The sequence below is a fragment of the Pipistrellus kuhlii genome, unplaced genomic scaffold (genome assembly GCF_014108245.1).
Source record: "Pipistrellus kuhlii isolate mPipKuh1 unplaced genomic scaffold, mPipKuh1.p scaffold_m20_p_8, whole genome shotgun sequence".
NCBI classification, from domain to species: domain Eukaryota; kingdom Metazoa; phylum Chordata; class Mammalia; order Chiroptera; family Vespertilionidae; genus Pipistrellus; species Pipistrellus kuhlii.
In genome coordinates this window covers 53,182,423-53,206,043 of record NW_023425584.1, presented here as the reverse complement: position 1 = coordinate 53,206,043, position 23,621 = coordinate 53,182,423, and the positions used below count along the sequence as shown (strand labels likewise).

General features: G+C 48.5%; 1 protein-coding gene across 1 annotated transcript in view; it reads left to right on the top strand.

The window, feature by feature from the left end:
- The window catches only part of LOC118711323 (phospholipid-transporting ATPase IK-like), a 28,374-nt gene extending 5,365 nt beyond the window's left edge, over positions 1-23,009 (top strand). The window contains 25 exon segments of the mRNA XM_045576698.1: positions 7,321-7,412; positions 7,857-7,970; positions 9,030-9,131; positions 9,434-9,495; positions 10,039-10,111; positions 10,246-10,316; positions 10,781-10,863; positions 11,914-12,072; positions 12,401-12,489; positions 13,029-13,219; positions 13,305-13,699; positions 14,066-14,254; positions 14,333-14,463; positions 15,288-15,452; positions 15,578-15,689; positions 16,234-16,309; positions 16,531-16,615; positions 16,883-17,123; positions 17,210-17,433; positions 20,120-20,203; positions 20,734-20,964; positions 21,143-21,281; positions 21,479-21,669; positions 22,657-22,821; positions 22,823-23,009. Of these exon segments, the coding sequence (XP_045432654.1) occupies positions 7,321-7,412; positions 7,857-7,970; positions 9,030-9,131; positions 9,434-9,495; positions 10,039-10,111; positions 10,246-10,316; positions 10,781-10,863; positions 11,914-12,072; positions 12,401-12,489; positions 13,029-13,219; positions 13,305-13,699; positions 14,066-14,254; positions 14,333-14,463; positions 15,288-15,452; positions 15,578-15,689; positions 16,234-16,309; positions 16,531-16,615; positions 16,883-17,123; positions 17,210-17,433; positions 20,120-20,203; positions 20,734-20,964; positions 21,143-21,281; positions 21,479-21,669; positions 22,657-22,821; positions 22,823-22,936 (3,578 nt within the window). The 3' untranslated portion in view covers positions 22,937-23,009.
- Positions 23,010-23,621: the final 612 nt, after the last annotated feature.

Genomic DNA, 23,621 nt, shown 5'->3' with positions numbered 1-23,621 from the left:
ATCTAGAGAAAGGTGATCTCTAAAGAAGAAAACCAACATAAATTATCCTATATAATAAAAGCAAATTTTCCCCTCTACCCGGAGGTCATCCTGGAGTTTGACCAGGGGGCAGGGCCATTTGGGGGAAGGGAGGGAGGTCCAGCTGTGGCAGGTGGCCAGGGAAGGGAGGGAGTAGCTGTCAGCTACTAGGGACCCTACCAGTCCACAAATTTCATGCCCTGGGCCTCTAGTAAAATAAATAAAACTCTAAAAATATTCATTAGGAGGAGAAAATCTGTCCTAAAAAAAACAAAGAAAATATTCAAAACAAGGTATTAAATTAGCATATGGAGAAACTAATACCAAGACTTCAGCTCGTAAAATTAGAAGATGTCAAAAAGAAAGCCAAAAAAAAAAAAAAAAAATCTGTTGAGTGTCTAAGTGATGTGATATGTTTTTAAAAATGTAAAGATTACATCAGACTTTTCAACAATACCTTGTGACATAATAATGGAGTAATATATTTAGAATTCTCAAGCAAACAGTCTGTTTTGTCAGTCATTTGGTCATCCTTCACTAACTACCCATTGCCAGGCTGGTCTTAGGCAGCCATCTTGTAAGGGTGTGAGGGTTAATTTGCATATTACCTCTTTATTATATAGGATTAATGTATGTAAGCAAAATGGTAGAATTGGCATGTCACCATTTTTAATCCTCCAACAAATTAATGGTCCTAGACTTTGAGAAACAATGGCAGCTAACATAAAAAAAAGTGTGGAAAACAGCCACTCTGTGCCTCCTGCTGAGAGAATACAACAGCACCTATAGTCTCACCCGAGGGTAGTGAACATGTCTATTTAAGCCTGAGTCCAGTTATATTTTAAGGAAATATAGAGAACAGAGGAACACACTAAATTGCACCATTTAGTATACATTGACAAAATCTAAGACCAAGATGCTAATAAAAAGGGAAACTTTGTGTGGTGGTGTTGATATATGGGAAACCTACTTTTCATTCAGTTTTTCTGTAAATCTAAAACTGCTCTAAAAAGTCAGGTGGCTTTCATTGGATTGGAACACAGAGAAAGACTCCTAAGGTTGCTGGGATTATAACAGTATTCACCTTATAATTTACCAGGGTACATGTTTGGTGCAATTTTTTCTTCTTAATACTGGATTTATTATAATATATATAGCATATATATGGCCTGTTAACATGATAACCTGGCCAGTGATTTATCTCTGATGGCTGACTGAGACAGTTATAATAGATGAAAATATCCAATTAGCTTCTGGTGAGTCCTGGAGCATTGTGGGAATGTGCAGCTATGGAATAGAGCCTAGAAGGCAGGATAAAGGTCTTTCCCACAGAGAGGAGTACTCATGGTCAGCAGTCAGCCTCCTAGGGATGTCTGCCATTCCATTTCCTTAAGTTCTCTTTCTCTTTCTTCAGTGATCAGCTGTCTTCACTTGGCAGGAAGTCTGAGTCCACACAAAGTGATTATGGAAATCACTAGTTATTTTAATGTTAGCAATAAACAGTCATTCAAACTCTGCTCTTTCTCACAAATGTAAACACCCCATTAGATAGCTGTCAGGTCAGACAGTAACCTGAAGCTGAACCTTTTTGCTTCTCTGTAGCTCTGGTTCTTATCTTTCTCCTCGGTGTGATCCAGGTCCTTTAGAACTGATGCTCATAAAGGAAAATATCAATTCTTGTCTAATAGCTCTTACACACTAGATGGCAGCATTGCTCCTTATCTTCCAAAGAAAGGGACTCCATGGCCTCTTCTTTCAAACAGAACAGTCTCCAGACAGAATATCTTGCTGTCACAGAATCTTACTGAGACAGTACTTTCCTTGTACTCTCTGGTTTGCTATGATAATATAGCTCCTGTTGCTTAAAGTTTTATGATTACTACTCTCCTTATCTAAACAGCAATATTTTTATAGAAAAATTATAAAGGCAAAAAAGAGAGTATCTGTCAAGGCCTTATTAATATTAATATTATGGGATATTATTAATACTAACCAGCTTCAAATATAGCTAAGAATACCAAGCACCTTTGAAAACTTGAAGAGCAGATTTAGTACAAGTAACAGAATTCAGGAAAGAGTTGTACATGTGTATCAAATTTATATATATATATATATATATATATATATATATATATACCATTTGTACTAAGCATTGTGTGTTAGATATATATGTGTGTGCAGAATTTAAACTATGGATCTTTAAGAAACCTTAGAGAATAGAAATTTATATTTAAGCATTTTCTTTTCAGCAGAAAGCAAAAGCAACACCAGAATATCTTGGAACAAAATTTGCCAACACCCTTGTATCTGAAGCCACACGGTCACTCTCGCTTGGCAGGTCCAGCCTTCATATCAGCATGACTTGATCAGGGGGCTACATTTATCCACAATATTTGTCACCCACTTGCATGTATGTACACTCTGTACATTTCACAGGCACCATGATTCAATTACTACCAGGAGAGGCTTAGTCCCTTCTGTTCAGTTCATGCTCTTGTGCTTGTGTGTAGGCAGTTGTACAAAAAGAAGCAAGTGTGAAACCTCCCTTATGGCCTAATATGTTAGTTTTCATCTTTCCCCCACAAGCACAGTTGTTAATTCTAGCTCTTAGTGTGCGTTACATAATTTAAGTTAGGAAATACCACATTTTATGTAGTGTGAAATAATTTACCTTAACTTAAAATAATTTTTTTTAAAAAATTGACAATCAGTGAGGTAGATAAACACAAGAAAAGTCAAAGTCATGCAATTTAGGCACCTACTGTTAACCACAGTAACAAGTGCTTAGTAATTTAGATTCCTTTGTCAAAAATGCATAAAAAGTCAAATGCAAGAAAATATTATGGTACCTAATTTTAATTCATTATCCTGTAACCATCACTAGTAAAAAGTTATTTTAAAAAAGGATTCAGGAATTAATTTCTAGTGAAATATTTATGTAGAGAAACAGATATACCAACAAATGTATTTCTAATATTTAAATAGTAATGGGGAAATAGTAGTGAAAAACTTTTTATGAAATATTTTATATTTTTGTATTTTTCTACTTATCTTCCTTTTCTGAACCATAAAATCCATGTCATGCATATTACAAAAAATTTTTTTTCACATACTCAGTAATAAAATAGTCACTCATCTTAAGTAAAAGCAGTCTGCTTGCATCCTTCACTTTTACACTGGTAGCTAATTGAATGCAAAAACAAATGGAAAATTATTTAATGGGATTAGGTCAGAGTTGATTGGGTGGTGAGGGCCTTTCATTCTTTTCTATTTCTACTTGAGCACGTTTATCATTTTGCACCTAGGAAACACACTTATACTGTATCAGTTATTTACCAAGGGCGTTTGAAGATCTGAGTGAATTGTATTTCTGATTTTGTCTGTAGTATTTTTCTTCATTCATGGTAGCGCGTTCAGAATGAGCTCCTTCTGGGAGCTCCTAAAAGTGAAAATATGAAATAATAATGCAGATTATTTTGCGCTAAAGGTAACTGTGACCCATTGGGCTCAAGAGAAACTTCTGCCTCCCCATCTTAACTATCTAGAAGAATTTACATCAGAAGCCTGGCCCACAACAAGAGTTACCACCAGAACTGACTTATTACCTATTTATGTAGCAGGGAAACTACAAAATATCTCCCCTTCTTATCTTCCTGCAATGACCCTTTGATGCCCCCCACGGTGCATTACGTTAGCGCTGGCTCTGAGTGTCAGACTCATACCCCTGTTTTCTTTCTGTCTCGGACCCTCTTGAGCATGTGGAGCCCTGCCCTCACTTGGGAGCTGTCTGTGAAGGCCCACAACCTCCGCCCCTCCCCAGCAATACCTCAACCCTTCTCCCCTCAATGCCTCAATCCTCTCTGCCCCCCCCCAACCCCCCTGCCCCCGCAATGTCTCAAACCCCTCTCCACCACCCCGAGGCCGGGACAGAACAAAAGTATGGTAAAGGCATGGATTTTAGATGTCCTGGCATGCCAGGTGTGGAGCCACACACCCAGGAAGATATTGTCTCTGTGGCCAGAACCTGCCCCAATGGGGGAGCAGGAAAGTCAGTTCTGGTTCCCGGCTGCCCGCTGTGGCCAGGACCTGCCCTTGTTGGGAGCCAGCAGCCAAGTCTGGTTGAATGCCCAAGAAGCTGCCATGGAAAGGGAAGGGTGGCCACAGCCCCTGTGTGCTGTGTGCTGTGTGCCCATCCCTGGAAACATGTGCGCCCAGTGCCCTGAATCCTACCCTATTTGTGTGTTGTTCTGGCTCTTGTGGGTGGGAGAGCCAGGGCCGTTCAGGATTCTGCTTTTAATTTATTCAAAGTGGAAAATGAAGCCAGAACAAAGCCTCAGGGACAGAAGATGGTGGCGGTCCCCAGGTCCCAATGCTAGGAGCATAAAGGTGTTGGAAGGCTGCCAGGAGGAGGCCCCGGCCACCCTGTCATGTCACTCTGGCTTTTGCTAAAGGTCAAGAGGTCAGGATCCCACGGAGGACACAGAGCCTCTCCCCTAGGGATCAGGGTTTTCTTTCCAGCTCCTGGGGGAGTACAGGGGGTGGCCCAGTCAGGCCCTGGTGACTGTTACATTCCTCTGGGGCTGTTCTTGTAACCACTGACTTTACCCCTCCCCTTCTGTAAACGAGAGTTTTCTAAAGAAGTGGTTGCCAGTGGCTTCACAGACACCCGTTTCTGTGTAGTGTCTGCACCCTTTGCAGTTTGCCAAGCCCATTGGCTGTTGGAGGCTGAAACCCATTTCTCCCAGCTGTTACTATCCCAGAGAGGAAGTCAGGACCCCAAACCGGTCCTCACAGGTGCACCCAGCAGGGTCCCTCCTAAAAGCCCCTTCCCCGGGGGTCTTTCTCATTAACGACGTGGGTAGGGCTGGATGTACATTTGTTGGGTGCATGAGCATGAATAACCAAAGGAGAGGTTTACTTGGCACCCCTGGGAGGCCAAGCGGGACATGCAGACCCTGCTTCCAAAGAAATGTGATCGAGAGGTTGCTGCTCTAATGGGGAAGGTGAGATCCCCACTCTTCACTCATTCACTCACCCAACATCTGCTCATCAGTGACGCTAGCGCCTAAAGGCGAGCCCAGACTCGGGTGGGGGGAAGACACTAGGGCACAGAGTCAAACCCAGACACCTCATCTGTTGGGTCAGTACTAGGCCAAAGTGAGGGGCCTCAAGGCTGTAGGGAAGGTACCCAGTGCCCACTGCCTTCCTAACTTCCGCCCTTCCGGGAGCTCCTAAAAGTGAAAGTGTGAAATATGGAACTTAATCATCTCCCTTGTGCCCTCAAATTTGCCCCGCCCCCTGAGTCCCAGCTCTCCAGTGGACCCTAACTGGTGACTGAGAGAAGGCAGGGCAGGGCAAGGCATTTTGTGTAACTGCATTTTGTGTAACTGGACCCTAGCCCTAACCCAACCAATCAGGTCAGCCAAAGTAGTGACATCACCCCCCCTATAAAACCCATTGATATGTTAAATCATTTCTCTCTCCTGCCACACCTTCGCAGGTGTTAAGTGGGACCAAGCTTGGACTAGTCTGAAATAAATACAGGCTTTCTGCAATTGCATTGGATTCCGCTCCCTGGTAGTCTTTGGGGATCATGGGCACAACAACTGCAGTGGCCCCTTCCACACACCTCCCGCCCTGGCTCTGCCTGGCTCTAGTTCTCCATCTCCAACCCGAGGCTGCCCCAGCCTCACTGATGGCATTGGGATTCCTCCTAGCGTTGGGATGGTCTCTGCCAGCTTATAGGTGCGAAAACCCAGGCGGCTCAGACTCCCACCCAGGTACCCAGTCCCATCCTGGCCCTGCCCCCCTTCCGCTGGCCCTGTCCACCTTACTCAGGCCCAGTGTTACCAGGTCCGACCCTAATACCCTGGTGCCTATGAAGACCCGCCCCCACCCCACCCCACCCCATCCCACCTCACCCCACCCCACTGTGCAAGACCCTGCCCACTGACCCACTGCAGCGCCCCCTGTGCTGGCCCCACTCCCGACTCAGCCTGGGCCCTGGCCCCGCCCCCAGGATCCTGCCCCTAGGCCACGCCCACTCACCAGGGCTCAGCCCCAGCCCCGCCCCGTGCTCGGGGCAGGACCGTTGGCAGCGCCCTAACGGCTCTAAGGGCTCCGCTGGCCACCCATAGGAAGGTTTCCAAGTCCAGCCGCCACCCAGACAGCGACAGCAGCTCCGAGGAGAGAGAGCCAGGATGCAGAACAGCCTGGGCAGAGGGGGGGCCCGAAAGAGGTACCTGTTCAAGCAGGGCCTGTCCGAGGAACCCACGAAGAAAGCAGAGGGGTGAGGAGGCGGGGGGGGGGGGGGGGGGGGGGGGGGGGGGGTGCGGCAGGCGGGCAGGACTTGGGGAGCTGCGGGGGCAGAGGGTGGGCCCCTGTGAGACGCGTTCCCAATGGAGAAAGTGACCGTGGACTAGGTGGAGGGGGGAGGGGGATCCGGGCTCAGGAAAGCCTGCTGTCTGGCTCCATCCCGGTGATGACGGCCTGGAGGCCACTCTCAGACCTGCGAGCAGCCGGGCCCTGGAGCCACACTCAGTGGCATGACCTCTGACCTCGCTGGGGAGGCAGGGTGTCCATGTGGGAATGGGGGGGGGGGGGCAGCCGGGGGGCGGGGAGCCTCGACATTTGGGGAAGGGAGGGCTGACTGACGGACTGACCGGCAGTGTCTCGAGAAGGCGGGGCCCCCCCGGTGTGACCTGGGCGCCTCTCCCCACCAGTTCCACCAGCCTGCCCTCCGGCGAAGCCCTGAAGGAGGAGGAGGAGGAGGAGGAGGAGGAGGAGGAGGAGGAGGAGGAGGAGCAGGAGGAGCAGGAGGAAGAGCAGGAGGAAGAGAAGGAGAAGGGGAAGGAGAAGACAGGTGCGTGTTGGGGGGCCGCTGGTGGGGGTCCCTGGAGGCAGCCAAGGAGCACGGCAGGGGTGGTGTAGCTGACGGGGAGACACCCCGGAACTCATTGGGCAGACCCACCACGGGGTTCTCGTGGGGCTCCAACTAGTTCCAAACCCCATGACTGAAGGCTAGCCTCTGCATTTGGGGGCTGCAGACCTGAAATCTCTGGGCTGCCCACTCTGGGGGGGGGGGGGGGGGGACAGCTGGGCCTTGACCTCGTCTGCAGAAGGGGCGGCCTGTCCTCTGCGCCCTCGGGGCTGTGGCGCCTTCTCCGTACTTGGTGGCTGACCAGCTTCCTCACCCGCTGCCAAGAGCCAGACTCCCCGGAGTCTGGGTTCCCCAGGAGCCTCCTCTGGGGGGTCATTAGGCAGGTTTGCACCCCTTGCCACTCCCCACTCTCCCTGCTCCAGTGTTCACCTGGGAGGTGAAGGCCAATGATAGGACCTACAACAACCAGTTCCAGGAGAAGATATTCCTGTGTTGGCAGAGGAGGAAGTACAAGGTGGGTGGCCCTGGCCCCAAGGCTTTCTCCTACCTCCTCCCACTCAGTCTTCCCCCCACACCCCCCCTCCCAGTTTTAATCATGAGTAAATCACCAGTTTGATGCTAGAATGTCCTGTGTTTCCTTGCCATCCCCCCACCCCGTTCACATTAAAATAAGTCAATATTAAACCTTCAAAGTACATCAGGCTCTATCTAAAATCTTTTCCTGTGTGTGACTCACTTTGAGAAATATGGGGGTCACAGCCCTCTTCTATGAGTCTGCATCCAATAGAGGCTCAATTAATGTTGGCTTAAGGCTTGGCACTCAGCTAGCACTCAGTACATCTGTTTGAGACTTTGTATGCACTGGGTGCTCAGTTATTGCTGATAGTAGCTAAAGCGTGGGGTGAGGCCAAGATGAAGTCCTGGCCTGGCAGTGCCCCCATGCTGGCTCTCATTCTAGGGCAACACCATTAGCACAGCCAAGTACAACTTCTTCTCCTTCCTGCCCTTAAACCTGTATGAGCAGTTCCACCGAATGTCAAACTCCTACTTCCTTTTTATCATCATTCTCCAGGTAGGGCAGGGTGGGGTGGCCCTAAGGGTCAGCACTTGTACACACATCATTCCTTCCACCTGCTGGAACCGCCTCCTCCAGGAAGCCCTACCTGGCCATCTTTGACACATGGCTCTGTAGACACTGGGTGGGGGTGGGAGGATAAGTGTGTCTGTTGTGAGGTTGGTTGTTTGGTTGGACGGGGCAGCGGGGGTGGGCAGTGTCTGGTTCCTCACACACTGAGTCCCCCTGCCTAGTCCAGGGCCTAGCACACAGGAGGTGCTCAATATACGTTCAACAATGAAGGTGAATGAGTGGTTCCTTCAGGTTCAAGGAGGGTGCAGCCACTCCCCAGGATAGACAGCCTTGGCCACATGACCCTCTTGGCCCCATCCACCCAGCTGACTCCAGAGGATGAGGAGGAAAGGATTGAGAGCAGGTTCTAGGGATCTGCAGGGCTACTTCCCAGAACCTGGGTGGCCCTGCCAAAAGGGCAGATGTCAGCCTGTTGCAGTTGGGTGGGCAGTTTACAGAGCACCCTGACCCCCCACTCAATAGCTCATTCTGGTCTGACTTCTACATCAATCCCATGAACATACTGTGTACAGGTCCCATGCTGGAAACTGAGGACCCAGCAGTTGCCCTGACAACCACTCTCATTAAAACACATGGCAGGGCCCAGTGATGGAAAGAGGACCCACTCCCCCACCTAGGCTTGTCTGCGATTCACTTAGAGCTCAGGCCTGAAGGGTGACTGGGAAAATCAGAACTATAGGGAGGGAAATAGTAAACCCAAGGCTCTGAGGAGGGAACATGCTTGGGGTTCCTGGGAAATGTGTGTGACATGGGAGCTGGGCATGGAAGGAAGATGAGTTTGCTAGGAGGGGAGTTCTGGGCAGGGTGTGGAAATAGGCCATTGTCCCAAGGCTTGTGGGGGGAGGTGGCTGGCCCCTGGGTCCAGGTGGTGTTGACAGGTGGGACACAGGATGCCAGGTTGAGGGGCTAGATGGGAGGGCAGTGGGAGGCAGTTGTGGGGAGTGTCAGGGGTGGTGGGTTGGTGTGAACCACCGTGTTTGTCAGGGTGTCTTTCCTGAGGTCACCACGGTACCCTGGTTCACCCTCTTTGCCCCACTCGTCTGCCTTATCCTCATCCGGGCCATCCGAGACTTGGTGGATGACATCGTAAGTAGTCACGGGACTACTGGGGAGGGGGGTGGTACCAGGATGGGGTTCTTGTCTTGCTTCCACAAGGGACAGGTGCAGGCACATGACCCTTTGGCCCTTGCTGCCAATAGCTATTGTTCCAGCAGTTACTACTTCCCCCACCAGGGTCCCTGGACAGATATGGCTGGTGTGGGCTCACTATAGGGTCACATGTATGAGCTGGAACTGCTCTGCACCTAGGCCCTTCACCAGGGTGGTATGGGGCAGGATGGGTGGAAGCAAGGCTGGGGCATTGTCCTGACCCATCCCTGTTGACTCAGGGACGACATATGAGTGACAGCACCGTCAACAACAGGCCCTGCGAGATGCTAGTGGGGGAGAGGTAAGGCCTCCAGTTGCTGTGTTGGGGAGTTCATCCTGAGAAAGGGAACTCCAGCACGTGTGTGTGTGTATACAAAAGTGTATGTGTACATATCAGGGAGGAGTGCCCAACAGAGTGCCCAGAACCCTCCACGCCCGCCAGACGTCTTGGTTGAGTCTGATGTGTGACAGGCACCCAAACATTTATTGGATGCCTGCTGTCTACCAGGCCTGGGGCTGTGTCCTGTAATGATGAGGACCTGATTGTTAACCTTGCAGGCCTGAAAGTTCTGTGGAAATGGGAGGCAGGGAAATTCTGAAGAGACTTGGACAAAGAACTGGGGGAAGGGGGCAAGGTTAGGGAAGGTTGGACTTCTTGTGTGGACTAAGAATCCCCCTCCCCCAAAACATGTAGGTGTGTACACAGGGAAGCAAAGCACCACGGAGGCATCTGTAGCCCCAACCTCCTGAAGTTCTTTCAGCTTCAGGGTGGCAAGAGGGCCAGGGGTTTCAAAGATGTGCCTGGTTGGAGCCCTCTCTTACATCTGCCACCCTCCCCCAATAGGTTTATGTGTAGAAAGTGGAAGGACCTGCATGTGGGGGACCTGGTCCGTCTGCATGACACAAACATTGTCCCGGTGAGCTGTCAGCTGGCCCAGAATTTCCCACTTCTAGTGTGGGGGTGGGGAGGGCCTGCCTTCTTGCTTGCCTTCCTCCTCTCCACCCCTGCAATGCTATTTCCTTCCTCCCATCCCTACCTTCCCCACCCCAGGCCGATATACTCTTATTGGCCAGCACGGAGCCCAGCAGCTTGTGTTATGTGGAGACAGCCGACATTGATGGGTGAGATGTGGGTTATCAGTATGGGTTTGGGGGCCTGGGAGCCAGCAAGGCCTTCCTCATTCCCCAATAGCCACAACATATGGTTCTCCAAGCCCTCTGGGATATTTAGGTCATTCATTCTGGGAGCATTTGTGGGGCACCTGCAAGCTGGCAGGGGGCAGTAACATTAAATCAGGTGAAGGGACCCATTTTCTTTGCACCAACATTTCTAGAAGCCCTACTGTGCTCCAGTTACACCTGCCCAAAAGAAGGCCTGGAGTCTGGCTTCAGCCATTTTGAAAATGCCCTGCGTGATTTTGGACAAGGCTTTCTCCCTCTCTGGGCCTCAGCCTCCTGCTGGGCAGCTGGCATGCTTAGCAGGGACCCAGTGAAAATGTTTGAGTGGCTTTTGAAAGGGGTTTGGTATAGCTTGCCAGGGTGCTATCTGTTCCTACCTCTTATCTCGCTCCCCTTCTCATCACCAGGGAGACCAACTTGAAGTATAGGCAGGCCCTGTTAGTCACGCATAATCAGCTGACCACTGAAATGAATATGGCTTTCTTCCATGGTAAGAGGTAGCAGCTCACCCACCATCCAACCATCTGGGCCTTTGTCTGCCCCTCTGTACAGTGGGCATGAAATTTCCCCACCTCACTGGGTTTTGGGGAATGGCAATGGCATTTGCTGGAGGGAAGTGAAATAGCTTTTAACAGACCAGCTTATCCATGCCTGTTTCATATCCTTTGAATCTACGTAACAGTCCGGGTGTTTTCTGTTATTGTTACAAAACATGCAGCACTCTTTTTATCAGGCATTTTTATTTTTAAAACATTGCTCACATTAAATGTTTTTGGTTGTTTAATAAAAAAAAAAAAAAAAAAAAAAAAAAAGGCAGCATGTTGTGTGTACAGAGATAGGGAACTGACTCACCCATTGCAGTATATTTTTATTTCCCACCTGGAAAGTGAGACATTTCACACTTGTGCATTACAAGTACTGTCTGCCCAAGGACCAGCAAGGGGACACATTATTTTTTTTTTCCTGTCTTGTTGCAAAAACAAGTTACTCTCATTGGTGCTGGAGCAGAAGCTTTTCTCTTGAACAACAACTCTTTTGTTCCTGATATTCAAGCATTGGTTGCATTTGTTTTCATGATATCTGAAGAGAAGCCTAGCTTACATGGAGAGATAGGCACTGTCTGCCGGATGCTGGTCTGGGTCCCAAAGTCTCCAGCATGATGGAGATGAGGCTGGAACTCACAGGTATTGGAGACACCACTGGCAGGAATAAATGTCTAGTGACCTCTCAGGATTGTAACCAGGAGGAAGGAGGCTTAGTGGGGGTGGAGATGGGGGACCGGAAGGATCAGAAGAGAGGGTTTTCTTTAGGAGTTGCGAGTCTGGGAACAGCATGTACAAAGACCCTCAGGCTTATAGAACCAGCTTTGGAAGTATACAGGAGAGGAGGCTGCATGGCAGGAATATGGAGGTGCCAGTGGGACAAGTTTTGGGCAGTGTGATGGGGAGTGTTCCCCACATTCTGCCCAGCCTTGCATTGGAGAAGCATGGCCCTACCCCAGGCATGCCTCGAAGCTCCTTGATTGATCTGTTGCTCATAGGCAAGGTGGTGTGTGAGGAACCCAACAGCCGGATGCACTATTTTATGGGGCATCTGGAGTGGGAGGGCAAGAAATTCTCCCTGAACAGTGGCAACATTCTTTTACGTGGCTGCAAGATTCGAAACACGGACACCTGCTATGGAATGGTCATCTATGCTGGTATGACTACTTTAGGGCCTCTGCAGCATGAGCTGCCCTGGTGGTGGTGGGGGGGGGGGGGTGAGACCTCTGAACTTGTTGGCAAGAAGTCACAAGGCCAGGGCCTACCTGCTGAGTGTCTGCTGTCACAAGATGTGGGGCTCTTGGCACAGTTTCTATGGAGCCTTGGGTTCTAAAACTGTGCAAATAAACATATTGAGCCAGCCTTCTTGGATGGGTGGCTAGTCAGGTATGTGGATGGATGTGTAGAAGAGTAGAGTGACAGAGGGATGGAGGATGAGGTGGATGGATAGGCAGGTAGACTGATGGATGGATGCAAACCATGCAGGTTTTGACACAAAGATCATGAGGAACTGTGGCATGGTCCATCTGAAGGGGACCAAGATAGACCGTCTGATGAACAAGCTGGTAATCATGGTGAGCTTCACAGAGCCCCTGCCCTGGGGTAAGGGCTGAGGGACACAAAAGAGGGAAGGGAAAGTGCCCTTCCCGTAGACAAGTTCAACCTGTCATTTTTCAGGCCTTAGTTTCCTTCCTTTGCAAAATGTATGCAACCTGATCCTACAAACAGAGGTCTGTGGGCCAGAAAATATTACTGTAATCAAAATCTTTAAAAAATTTCTTGATCCTGAAATTTTTCCAAACCTACAGGAGATAATAAAATGTTCAACTCCCCTCCATGGACATTTATTTAACAATTCTTAACTTTTAACCTAATCGACTGTCTTTTTAAATAAAAGTCATTGTAATAATATTTTTTTAATAGCAGCCACAAAACCCAGCAAAACCCCTGCAAGTTCCCTCCCCATAGGACTCCCAGCCACCTCTTCTTAGCATTCCTCCCCCATGCTGATGGGTGGGAGTGCTCCCCCTCTCCTGTTTGTCTTTTACCCTGTGGTGTGTTGGTGCTGCCTTGGGTTCCCCCACAGGCTCTACTGTTTCCCTTTCCTGAGCAGATTTGCATATTCGTGGTGCTGCTCTCTATGGCCTTGACCATGGGCTTCTGGAGCAAGGTGGAAGAATTCAGGACCATGCACTATTATGTGTCTGAGTTGCGTGTGCATGATATAATCACCGAGGTTGTCATCGTATTCTTGAGCTTCATCATTATGCTCAGTGTCATGATGCCCATGGCCATGTTCATCACGTGAGTCCCGGACACTACTCAGCTAGAGAGAAGTGGGAGCTCAGGTGGGCAACGGGACAGTATGTGACCCAGCATGTGTTTGCAGAGCTGAATTCATCTATCTGGGGAACAGTATCTTCATTGACTGGGACGTGGAGTTGTACTATGCTCCCCAGGATACGCCTGCCAAAGCCCGTAGCACCAGTCTCACTGTCCAGCTGGGCCAGGTGGAGTACATCTTCTCGGACAAGACTGGCACACTCACACAGAACATCATGACCTTCAAGAAGTGCTGCATCAATGGCATTATCTACGGCCCAGACCAGAATGAATCCCTTTATAGGGAGAGCCCCTTCCTCTGGAACACATTTGCCCATGGGAAGATGCTGTTCAGAAATTCGAGGCTCCTGAGTATTGTGGGCAACAACAAGGACAAGATAGTGCGGGAATTTTGGCGTCTCCTGGCCATCTGCCACACAGTGATGGTGATGGAAAAAGACAGTGAGTTTTTTGCTGGCTACCCAGGCCCTGGAGCTTCTGAGGGCCTGGAGCTTCTGTGGTCTGGCCTTCGAGGTTGTCCATCCCAACTCCCAGGGCTCCTGTTACCCACCTTATAGAGTGCTCAAGCATGGTGCTGGAGATCTGTTACTGAGCTGGGAAGGGGAGGTCCCAAGATGGGGACCCAAGTGTCGGCCTTCTTTTATTTGGCTTAGAGGTTGTACTGGCCCAAGAGACCATTACCTTATATCTGGTGAGCACCAACTGTGTCCATTGGAGATGGTTTTATGGTAGGTTCCCATAAAAGACAGCATGTTCTCAGCAAATGTACCCCTCCCACATCCCATCCCATGGCTCCTTCCCTGCCAGATCAGATATTCTACCAGGCAGCATCCCCTGATGAGGAGGCACTGGTCACGGCAGCCCGGAATTTCGGCTATGTGTTCCTGGCACGCACACAGGACAGCATCACGGTGATGGAGTTGGGGGAGCGGCGGGTATACCAGGTCCTGGCCATGATGGACTTCAACAGCATCCGAAAGCGGATGTCTGTGCTGGGTGAGCACCCTTATCCCCAGGGATGGAGATGGACAGGAAGGGGAGCACTTATGGGCAGCCAGTTCTCTACTTCCACAGTCCGAAGCCCCGAGGGCTCCATCTACCTCTATACCAAAGGCGCAGACACTGTCATCTATGAACGCCTGCATGGGAATGCCTCGTTTGGGAAAGGAAAGCCCGTGAAAAAAGCTACAGAAGAGGCCTTAAATGTGAGTCTTGTGAGAAGGAAGGAAGGCTGGATAGAGGGAGTAAAAATAAGGGAGGGTGTGCAGAGAAATGGCCTCAGGTACACAGGTAGTCATATACAGTTGGCCAGGCTGTGCCCTTTACCTAACACAGAGAGAGCATTTTTTTCTAAGTGACACAAGTGACCCTCTCTGGTTAGGCTTTGACCCTGGATTCTCCCAGCCCCCTCAAACCTTGTCTAGTTAGGCATGGGTTCTGAAACACAGCCCCAAATATTTTGTCTTCATGAGTGAACTCCAAATATCTCAGCCAAGCTTTCGTAGCTGTATCCTGCTGCCCTCTCTAGACTAATTCTCCTTGCCCCCAGGGCATTCCCCAGGACACCCATTTTCCCATGCTCATGTGATGCCCTAGGACCTTTGCACACACTATTCCCTCTGCTTGGATGCCTTCCTCTATTCTGTCACTCAGGATCTTTTGGTCCTTAGGGCTCTGCCACCTCCAGAGAGACTTTCCTGCCTGACCCTAATATGGGGCTGACAAGTCATGCCAGGTTCTATGGTCCAGCTCTGACCCTTTGAGATTGTCCAAGGGCTTTGCTGGATCCCCAGCATCACCCAGCACAGGCATCGGGGTTTGTGCAAAGAATGTTCTTGGCCTCTCATTCAGGACTTCACAGTGTGCTCTGCTCTGTCAAGAGCAGGACTCCAGGGCAGGCAACTAGTCTCTAAGAACTGGGGAAGGGCAGTCAAGGTTCAAGGAGCCTAGGCACAGGGAGAAGGGACTGAAAGAAGCAAAGGGAGGCAGAGGTGACAAGGTGACACCTGTCCACCCTCTCCTCCCCCAGGCCTTTGCTGAGGAAACTCTGCGCACGCTGTGCATGGCCTACAAAAAGGTGGAAGAGGACCAGTACCAGGAGTGGCAGCAGCGGCACCAGGAAGCCAAGATGCGTCTTGAGAACCGTGCTCAAGCCCTGCACCAGGTGTACGAGGAGATAGAGCAAGACCTCCAGGTGGGCGTGGCATAGGAAGTGAGGGAACTCCAGCACCCTGGCTCTGGGACCCTGAATCTCCCATTTGTGTTGGGTTAGCTGGGTCCCTGCTCAGTCAGTCTGTTCCCTGCCCACTCTCCATCCAGCTGCTGGGAGTCACAGCTATTGAAGACAAGCTTCAGGATGGTGTTGGTGAAACTATCCAGTGTCTCAAGAAAGGGAACATCAAAATATGGGTACTCACAGGGGACAAGCGAGGTAGGTCCCAGGATGGCCATTGATGGGTGGGAAAGGACCCATAGATGCCCCAAGCACTACACCATCAACCTATCCCACTGGTCTGGGTTCAGTCCTGCCCCCCACCTTGTCCTAGAGAAGGGAAAATAGGATGATTAAAACTGCTGGCAACTCCCTCAGGTGGGTGTCAGTAGGTTCTGAATTAGTGCTTCTGTGGGTAGGGGAGACATACACACAAAATATTTAAAATGTTGTTTTTACAGCTGTGTTATAAAGACAAATATCTAGGCTGGAAAACATACTTTTTATTCAGATTTCAAAATAAAGTATTTTTGTGGGTTCCTACAAGTGCCCTAGCATGATAGGTCTAATGACCCCTTGGCCCTTGCCCCAGATAGCCAGAGTGCAGGCCCCTTTGCTCAGAGCAGCAGACCAAAATCTTAGGTCAAGCTCTCATTGGCCAGCCTGGGTTGCACCCTCCTCTGAACCAGTTGCCATAGCCAGGAGGGGGCTGAGCTGCCTGGGCATGGCCACAGGCAAGGGGCTGAGCTGGACTGGTTCGCAGAGACGGCGGTGAACATCGGCTATGCTTGCCAGCTGCTGTCTGAGAGAATGGCCATTCTGGAAGAGGAACAGATAGCGTAAGGAGGTGGGGATGGGGCAGTTGAATTGGTTGGGGGCAGGGTGAGGGTGGGGCATGGCAAACACCTATGGCCACCTAGGTGTGGCCCTAGGGATCAGCAGTGTCCTCAGCCTCCACTTGGCTGGACTCCCAGAAGAGAAAATTGAAGCACAGCTGGAGGTAGAGGGTGGGAGGAAGCTTGTTCCTGGGCATGGCTGAACCCCAACTTGATCCTTGCAGTGAGATCCTGGAAGCCTACCATGAGAGCAAGAACAGCCTGCCTCAGATCAAGATGGCCGCCATAATTGTTACTGGAGAATTTCTAGTCAGTGTCAACTCAGACTTGACTGGGATCCCTAACATGGGGGAGGGAATTGGTAGGAACTGGTGGAGGTAGGCTGCTGGAAAAGCCAAAATGAAAGCCATACTAGGAGATGGTTTTCAGAGGGACTGGAGCCCATGTGGTCAAGTCCTCACTGGGGTTTGTGGCAGAAGGCCAGGAGGGAGGAGAGGCAGTTGGAGACGTTCATTAAGGGGAGGGGTGAAGGCAGAGAGATGTGCCCCTTTGCCTCCACCCTACCTTGTTGACCAGGACCAGCTGACCAAGAGTGCAGCAAGGCCGATGCTTCAGAATAAGAACTCTAGCACCCCCCAGTGCCTAGGGATGTGGCAGGAACGGGCCTTTGTGGAACTCGCCTGTAGCTGCAAAGCAGTCATCTGCTGCCGGGTGACACCCAGGCAGAAGGCCCTGATTGTGGCGCTGGTCAAGAAATACAAGAATGCCGTGACCCTGGCCATTGGGGATGGCGCCAACGATGTCAACATGATCAGGAGTGGGTGGTGGGCACTGGGTCTGGGGGGAAGGCCTGTGGCGGGCTGGGGGTGGCCCAGGGCTAACGTGCTGTGTATGCCCCTGCAGCTGCGGACATTGGGGTAGGGCTGGCGGGCCAGGAGGGCATGCAGGCGGTGCAGAACAGTGACTACATGCTGGCCCAGTTCTGCTTCCTGAGGCGACTGCTGCTGGTGCATGGGCGCTGGTCCTACATGCGAGTGTGCAAGTTCCTGCGCTACTTCATCTACAAGACGCTGGCCATCATGATGGTTCAGATCTGGTTCGCTTTCTATAGTGGCTTCACTGCTCAGGTACACTGCAAGCAACAGGCCTTTGGGGATTCTTTGTGTTGGGGTTCTGTGCCCTTCCTGAAGGGTGGTGGGCACTACCTACTCCACTCGGGTCCTTGCGGGGCAGGGATTGCCTGAGGTCGCAGGGCCAATCAATCATTTCTATGGCTGCATTCATAGAGGTATAGAGTATAGATAAAGGGAAGGGATGGTTTCTGCTCAGTCAGCTTTGAGCCTGACATTTTCAGGGATGTTTGACAGATTTGAGCTCTGAAGCCAGTGCAGGGCAGCAGATGCTCCAAAGGGTAAATCTTTCTGGGGGAAAGAGGGGAAACTTGAACCCCAGAGAAGATAAGACCTGGGGTCTGGATCCTAAGTTTAAGACACTCTTGACAGTATCATGGTGAAGAATAAGTGTGCCTCCTAGAGCCTTAGAAGAGTCATAGGGTGATGGTTTCCCATGGCTATAAGGAAATTGAAAGTAGATGGCTGTGATAGAAAATAAGCTGCTGTCATTGTTATCCAGTCATTTGAGAGGGAGCTTTACCAGAGGACACCCTTGAATAAATATAATTGTTTGTTGTACGTTTTTGTTTCCAAGTATTTTATTCATTTAGCTGCTGCTGTGAATGGAATTTGTTTTCTTAATTCCCTTTTGAGATAGCTTATTCTGTATAAACAGATGTGTGTGTGTTTTTTTGTTTTTGTTTTTATGTTGATCTGTACCCTCCAAATTTGCTAAATTCTTTTTATTGATTCCAGGAGATTTCTGGTGGATCCCTGGGGATTTCCTGCAGGTCATCTGCAAATATAATGTTTCCCCTTTCTTCCCCTCCAATTTGGATACCTTTTATTCCCTTTTCTATCTAATTTCTCTGGCTAGAACTCCTAGTGAGATGGTGAGGGTTGGCATCTTTGTTTTGTTTCTAGTCTTACTTGAGGACATCATTTTTATCCGTTTGGACTCCTGGGGAATCTTTTATTCTGTATTTCATTTCTCTGATTGTCCCCAGCCTGTTTTTGTTTTTGTTTTTCCCCCTGAGCATATCTTCATTTTTTGGTGCTCCAAGAGGTTCCAGGCTAATTTTATTCTTTCCTTGCCCCAATCCTGGAATTAGCCTCTCTCCTAAGGAAACCTGGTTCCTTTCATCAGAGAAGGATAGTGTCAGTCACCAAGAGCTAAGTGCTCAGTGTGTGCTTGGTGCCACTGGATAGACAGATTTAGGAAATGTACACATATTAGCCCATGAATTGACACATCTATCTGTCTGTTTTTATATGTCTACCCACCTAGCTTGTGTATATTAAAAATTATATGAGTTCACACTGATATTTCTGATTCCAATCCAAAAGACAACGCTCAGTTTAGCCTTTTCCAGGTACTCATTTATAACACTTCTCCGGCAGTGAGAAACTTGATTCTTATAAAATTCTCAACCATTATTTTTTTGCTTACTTGCAGAATGCACATAAAATGGTTTTTGGGCTCTGGATCAATGTGGCTCAGTTGGTTGGGTGTTGCTCCATGTACCGGGAGGTTGCTAATTCCTGTAAAAGATAATATGCTCAGATTTTGGGCTCGATCCCTGGTTGGGGTCATGCAGAGAGCATCTAATCAATGTTTTGTTCTTACATCAATGTTTCTCTGCCTAACTCTCTATCTCTAAAAATCAATAAAATATTTTTTAAATGTTTTGTCAGTTTAAGAAACATGCAAATCTTTAGAGAATTTTTGTAAGTTTATTTGAACCAAACTGTAGACAATTGCCAGGATGCAAAATTTCAGCAGGTCAAGATAATGCTCCAGAGAATGGCAGTTTTTTGCCTCATTTTATATATTATAATCAAAAGAGCAGATCCAAGTGGTTTTCATGAAATCTATTGGTGATAAATTAAAGAGACATGTAAGAGAAAGCAAAACAGAAAAAACTCAGGAATTGAATGAAAAGTAAAATGATAGACACATCTTTTACACAGGTGGGTACACGAAAGTTAACAATCAGCAATTAACTCAATAACAATGGGATTCGTGGTCTCCACAGAGTGGTCTGGAAAAGGGAAAATTACTGACATTCCAAAGCTCTGCTATCATACATGCAAAAAGACTATAAGTTCAGTTAAGGTACTGATTGACTTGTAGGGAAGATGTAGGGCTAGGACATTACTACCCAACATATACTAGACCATCCTTTGTGGTTATATCTCTGAGTTTGCAAGACTGCCTCACAGGCTTTCTCTAAGCTTGCCAGGTTAGCATGTGGTCCCTATTTGTCCACATTTTAAAAAATGCTATTGAAACAGAAACCCTTTCTCCTCCAATTAGGCTGTATTCAGGCATTGAAAGAGAGTTGATTGAGCTCATTGTCTGCTGGGGTCTCTTCCAACTCCTTTTTACCCAGAAATGTCTCCTTAAATCTAACATGACCAAAACCTATGTTTTTTAACCATATTTCCTCCTGTAGCTCTTTATTTGCAGCTCTTATATTAAACATGCAATGATTCTATTTTGAAAGAATTAGATTCTATTTTTTCTCTTTTTTCCCCCAAACGTTGGTTATAATGCAACTTCCTAACTCACTAGGAATCCTTCCCAGGTGCATAGCTAACTTGAGTGGTTCTCCTCAGGTAAAGAGCATTTCCGTTTCTGGCCATTTGGCATTAGAAGGCTTATCACTAACCACATTCTCCCATTCCTTCCCATCCTTAGCCTCTCTATGAAGGCTGGTTCATGGCGCTCTTCAACTTGCTGTACTCCACCCTCCCAGTTCTGTACATTGGACTGTTTGAGCAGGTGAGCAGGCCAAGGACTTGCTTCCTCCTTTCCTGAGATGCTCCAGTCTCTGCCCCACCTTCTCCTCCTGGCGGTTGGGCTAGGGTGGGGATGGGGCTGACAGAGTACTACTGTTCCCACCAGAGCCCAACCTGACAGTGGATGAAGCTCTCTTGCCCAGCTACCGCCCCCAAATCTCAAACCATAGTGGGGAGGAGATTAGAAAAGATGGTTCTTCTGTTTAAGAGGGGTCTGGCTACGTGATCCAGACTAGGAAGTCCAGTAAAACCTTTAGGATGATGGAAGTGCCTCATGCCTATGCTCACCAGATAGGAGCCACTAGTCACAGAGGGCTAACAATTAGTACTTGAGGCTGCCTGGTGTGATCTGAGAAATGAGACTTAGCATTTCTTCTTTTTTAAGATTTTAAGCTGGTAAAATAACAAAATTCACCATCTCATCATTCTCACTTGCATGGTTCAGGCATGCCAAGCATGCATTTTATTGGGAAACCAACCTCCAGAATTCCTCCACCCCCACCCCCATTCCAGGATGTGAGCGATGAGCAAAGTCTGGAGCTGCCCGAGCTGTACATTGCTGGCCAGAAGGAGGAGCTCTTCAACTACTGGGTCTTCTTCCAAGCCATCGCCCATGGCATAGGAACCTCCCTAGTTAACTTCTTCATGACCCTGTGGGTCAGCCATGACATTGGGCCCATCAGTGACTATCAGTCTTTTTCCACTGTCCTGTCCCTGTCAGGCTTGCTAACAATCACCATGGAGGTAAGCAGGGCTGCTTCCCTCCCCACTCCCAGTGGGACCTTGGACACCAGCCATAGAGGTCTCATCACCTGGTGACCCTCCCTGAGAGGCCTTAGCAGGTGTCACCCTTCAACCTCCTCCACATAGCCTTGCCTGGAATTCTGGCCTCCATGGTTTAACACTCCTTTTTCCCATTCAGGTCATCCTCATCATCAAGTACTGGACAATCCTGTCTGTTCTGGCCATTTTCTTCAGCTTCTGCCTCTACATAATGATAACTAGGACCAGCCAGAGCTTTTGGCTCTTCGCAATTTCCCCCACAACCTTCTCTTTTCTGTGTGAGCCTTCAAGGAAGAGATAGGGGGGCCAGCCCTGGAGATGGGTGGGACCAGTGTTATAAGGGAGTTTTCACAAAGGCACAATATGGGTTAAGGGTGAAGAAAAAGGTGGGTGTTAGGAAGAGAGGGGGGTCTGGAGCAGGCTCTGGGGAGGTTAAACCCTGAGGCAGGCCATGACCCTGCCCTGTCTCCTCCAGCTGTTGATCAAAACGTTTTATCTCATCCCTACATCCTGCTGATGATATTGCTGAATGTGTCATTAAACACCCTGCCTGTACTGGCCTTCCGTGTCATTTACCAAGCCCTCAGGCCGCTACGTCTCAAGGTGAGGGTGGCTGGGGTCTCCACTGCACCTTGCTGGAAGCAGGGACTCCAAGGAGATGTAGAGGTGGGGTCATGGGTTTGGAAACCTAGATGCACACCTAGTGCGTTTATGGGGAGGCGGGGGCAAGTAATAGGCTCTGGGACCCCAGAAAGGAAGCCATACTTTCTGGTTCCAGCACTGACTTTGTCAGACTTCCACCATGAATTATCTAGGACTTGGGGGTTGAGATGACAGAAATGACCTGGAAAAGGTTTAGGCAAAGGGATATTAAAAACACTCCCAAATGTGTTTGTTCACCCATAGATGAATGGATAAACACAGTGTGTAATTCATCCACATAGTGGAATATTACTCAGTCTTTAAAAAGAAGGAAATTCTGACTCCTGCTACAATGTGGATGAATCTTGAGGACACTATGCTCAGTAACATAATGCCAATCACAAAAGGACAATACTGTGTGGTTTCATTCATAGGAGGAGGTCCCTAGATGAGTCAGATTCATAGAAACACAAAGTAGATAGTGGGAGTAGGTGCTAGAGGAGTTAGTTTATTGGGAATAGTTTCAATTTTGGAAGATGAAGTTCTGGAGATGGATGGGAGTTGATGGTTGCATAACAATGTGAATGAATATGCTTAATGCCATTGAGTTACACTCTTAAAAATTGTTAAATGGGAAATTTCATGTCTATTTTACCACAGTAAAAAATGTTGGGGGACTTAAACTGGCTCAGGTAACAGAAACCTAGAAGGACAAGCTGCTGGGCTGGGCTACAGAATTGACTGGAATAATGTACCAAGATATGGCCATAGACCTGCCATGTTTTGTCACACAGGCTAAAGACATGGCTGCCCCCATGGTTAACTTCTCCTGCCTTAGACAAAAGATGGCAGTTAAGGCACTTGGTAGTTGATCTAGAATCAGGTCCCAATGAGGACTCTAGTTGGGTCAACTTGGGTATGGAAGAGCCTGGTCAATGCATAGTGGCCAATGGGAGCAGGTAACCTAAGAGAAATCAACACTGAGATCTTGCTTGCCCCTTTACTCTGCAGGAAGAAGAGAAGGAAGAGGAGAAAGAGGAGGATGAATTACCGATTGAGGAGATCCCTACCATGCCACGGGCCCGGCGCTCAAGCTATGCCTTCTCCCACCAAGAAGGCTATGCAAAACTCATCACACAGGGCACAATTATGGGAAGAAGGTCAATAACCACCAAACGCACATCTGATGAAGGACCTTCCACAAGCTTGGAGTTTGGATGAATTGTCCATGAGCATCAAGTTACCCTGTTACCAGTGGAAGATGTCATTCCTGGAGGAGAATAGGTTCTAGCACTGGAGGGGAAAGGTGTCCTCTGAGAATATCATCTTTGTGATGAGCTCCTCCTTAATTATGGAAGGGCACTCCTCTCACCCCCACTTTTTTGGTATATGTAATAAAAAATTAATTAGGTCAAGTAGTCTATAAATGAATACTGTTTTGAGTTATTAAAATGCTTTTTTGAACAACACATTTCCAGTGTCTGGTACAGTTTACCAAATGTCCATTTTCATGTAACTCTTACACAGTATAGATTCCATTAATGTCATTACTCACCTAACTGTTAAAAACGTTTAACACCCTAAGTTCACAGTACCCTGTGAAGTGGAAGGCGGTATTGACCCCATTCTACAGATGGGGAGATCTAAGTATGGAAAGATGAGGCAGGTGGCTCTTGGAAAGCCATGTGGCATGGCCAGGTGTGGTGTGGCGGTAGGGCTGCGCTCCAGCTAGGGGTCCTCTGCCTTGTCATTTACAGGTCCCAGCACCACTGCAGAACTGCATGGAAAGACCTCAGAGTGAGACCAAGTTTCTGTCTAATTGAGAATTTAAAAAGAGTATAAGTTTTGTTTCTCATTAAGCCAACCACTCACCCTTATCCTGAAAAACTAAACTATGACTAAATGTCAGTTGGGATAATTTGCTCTATTTAAGACTTTCATAAGTTGACTTGAATTTTGTAACTATGTGTGTTCTC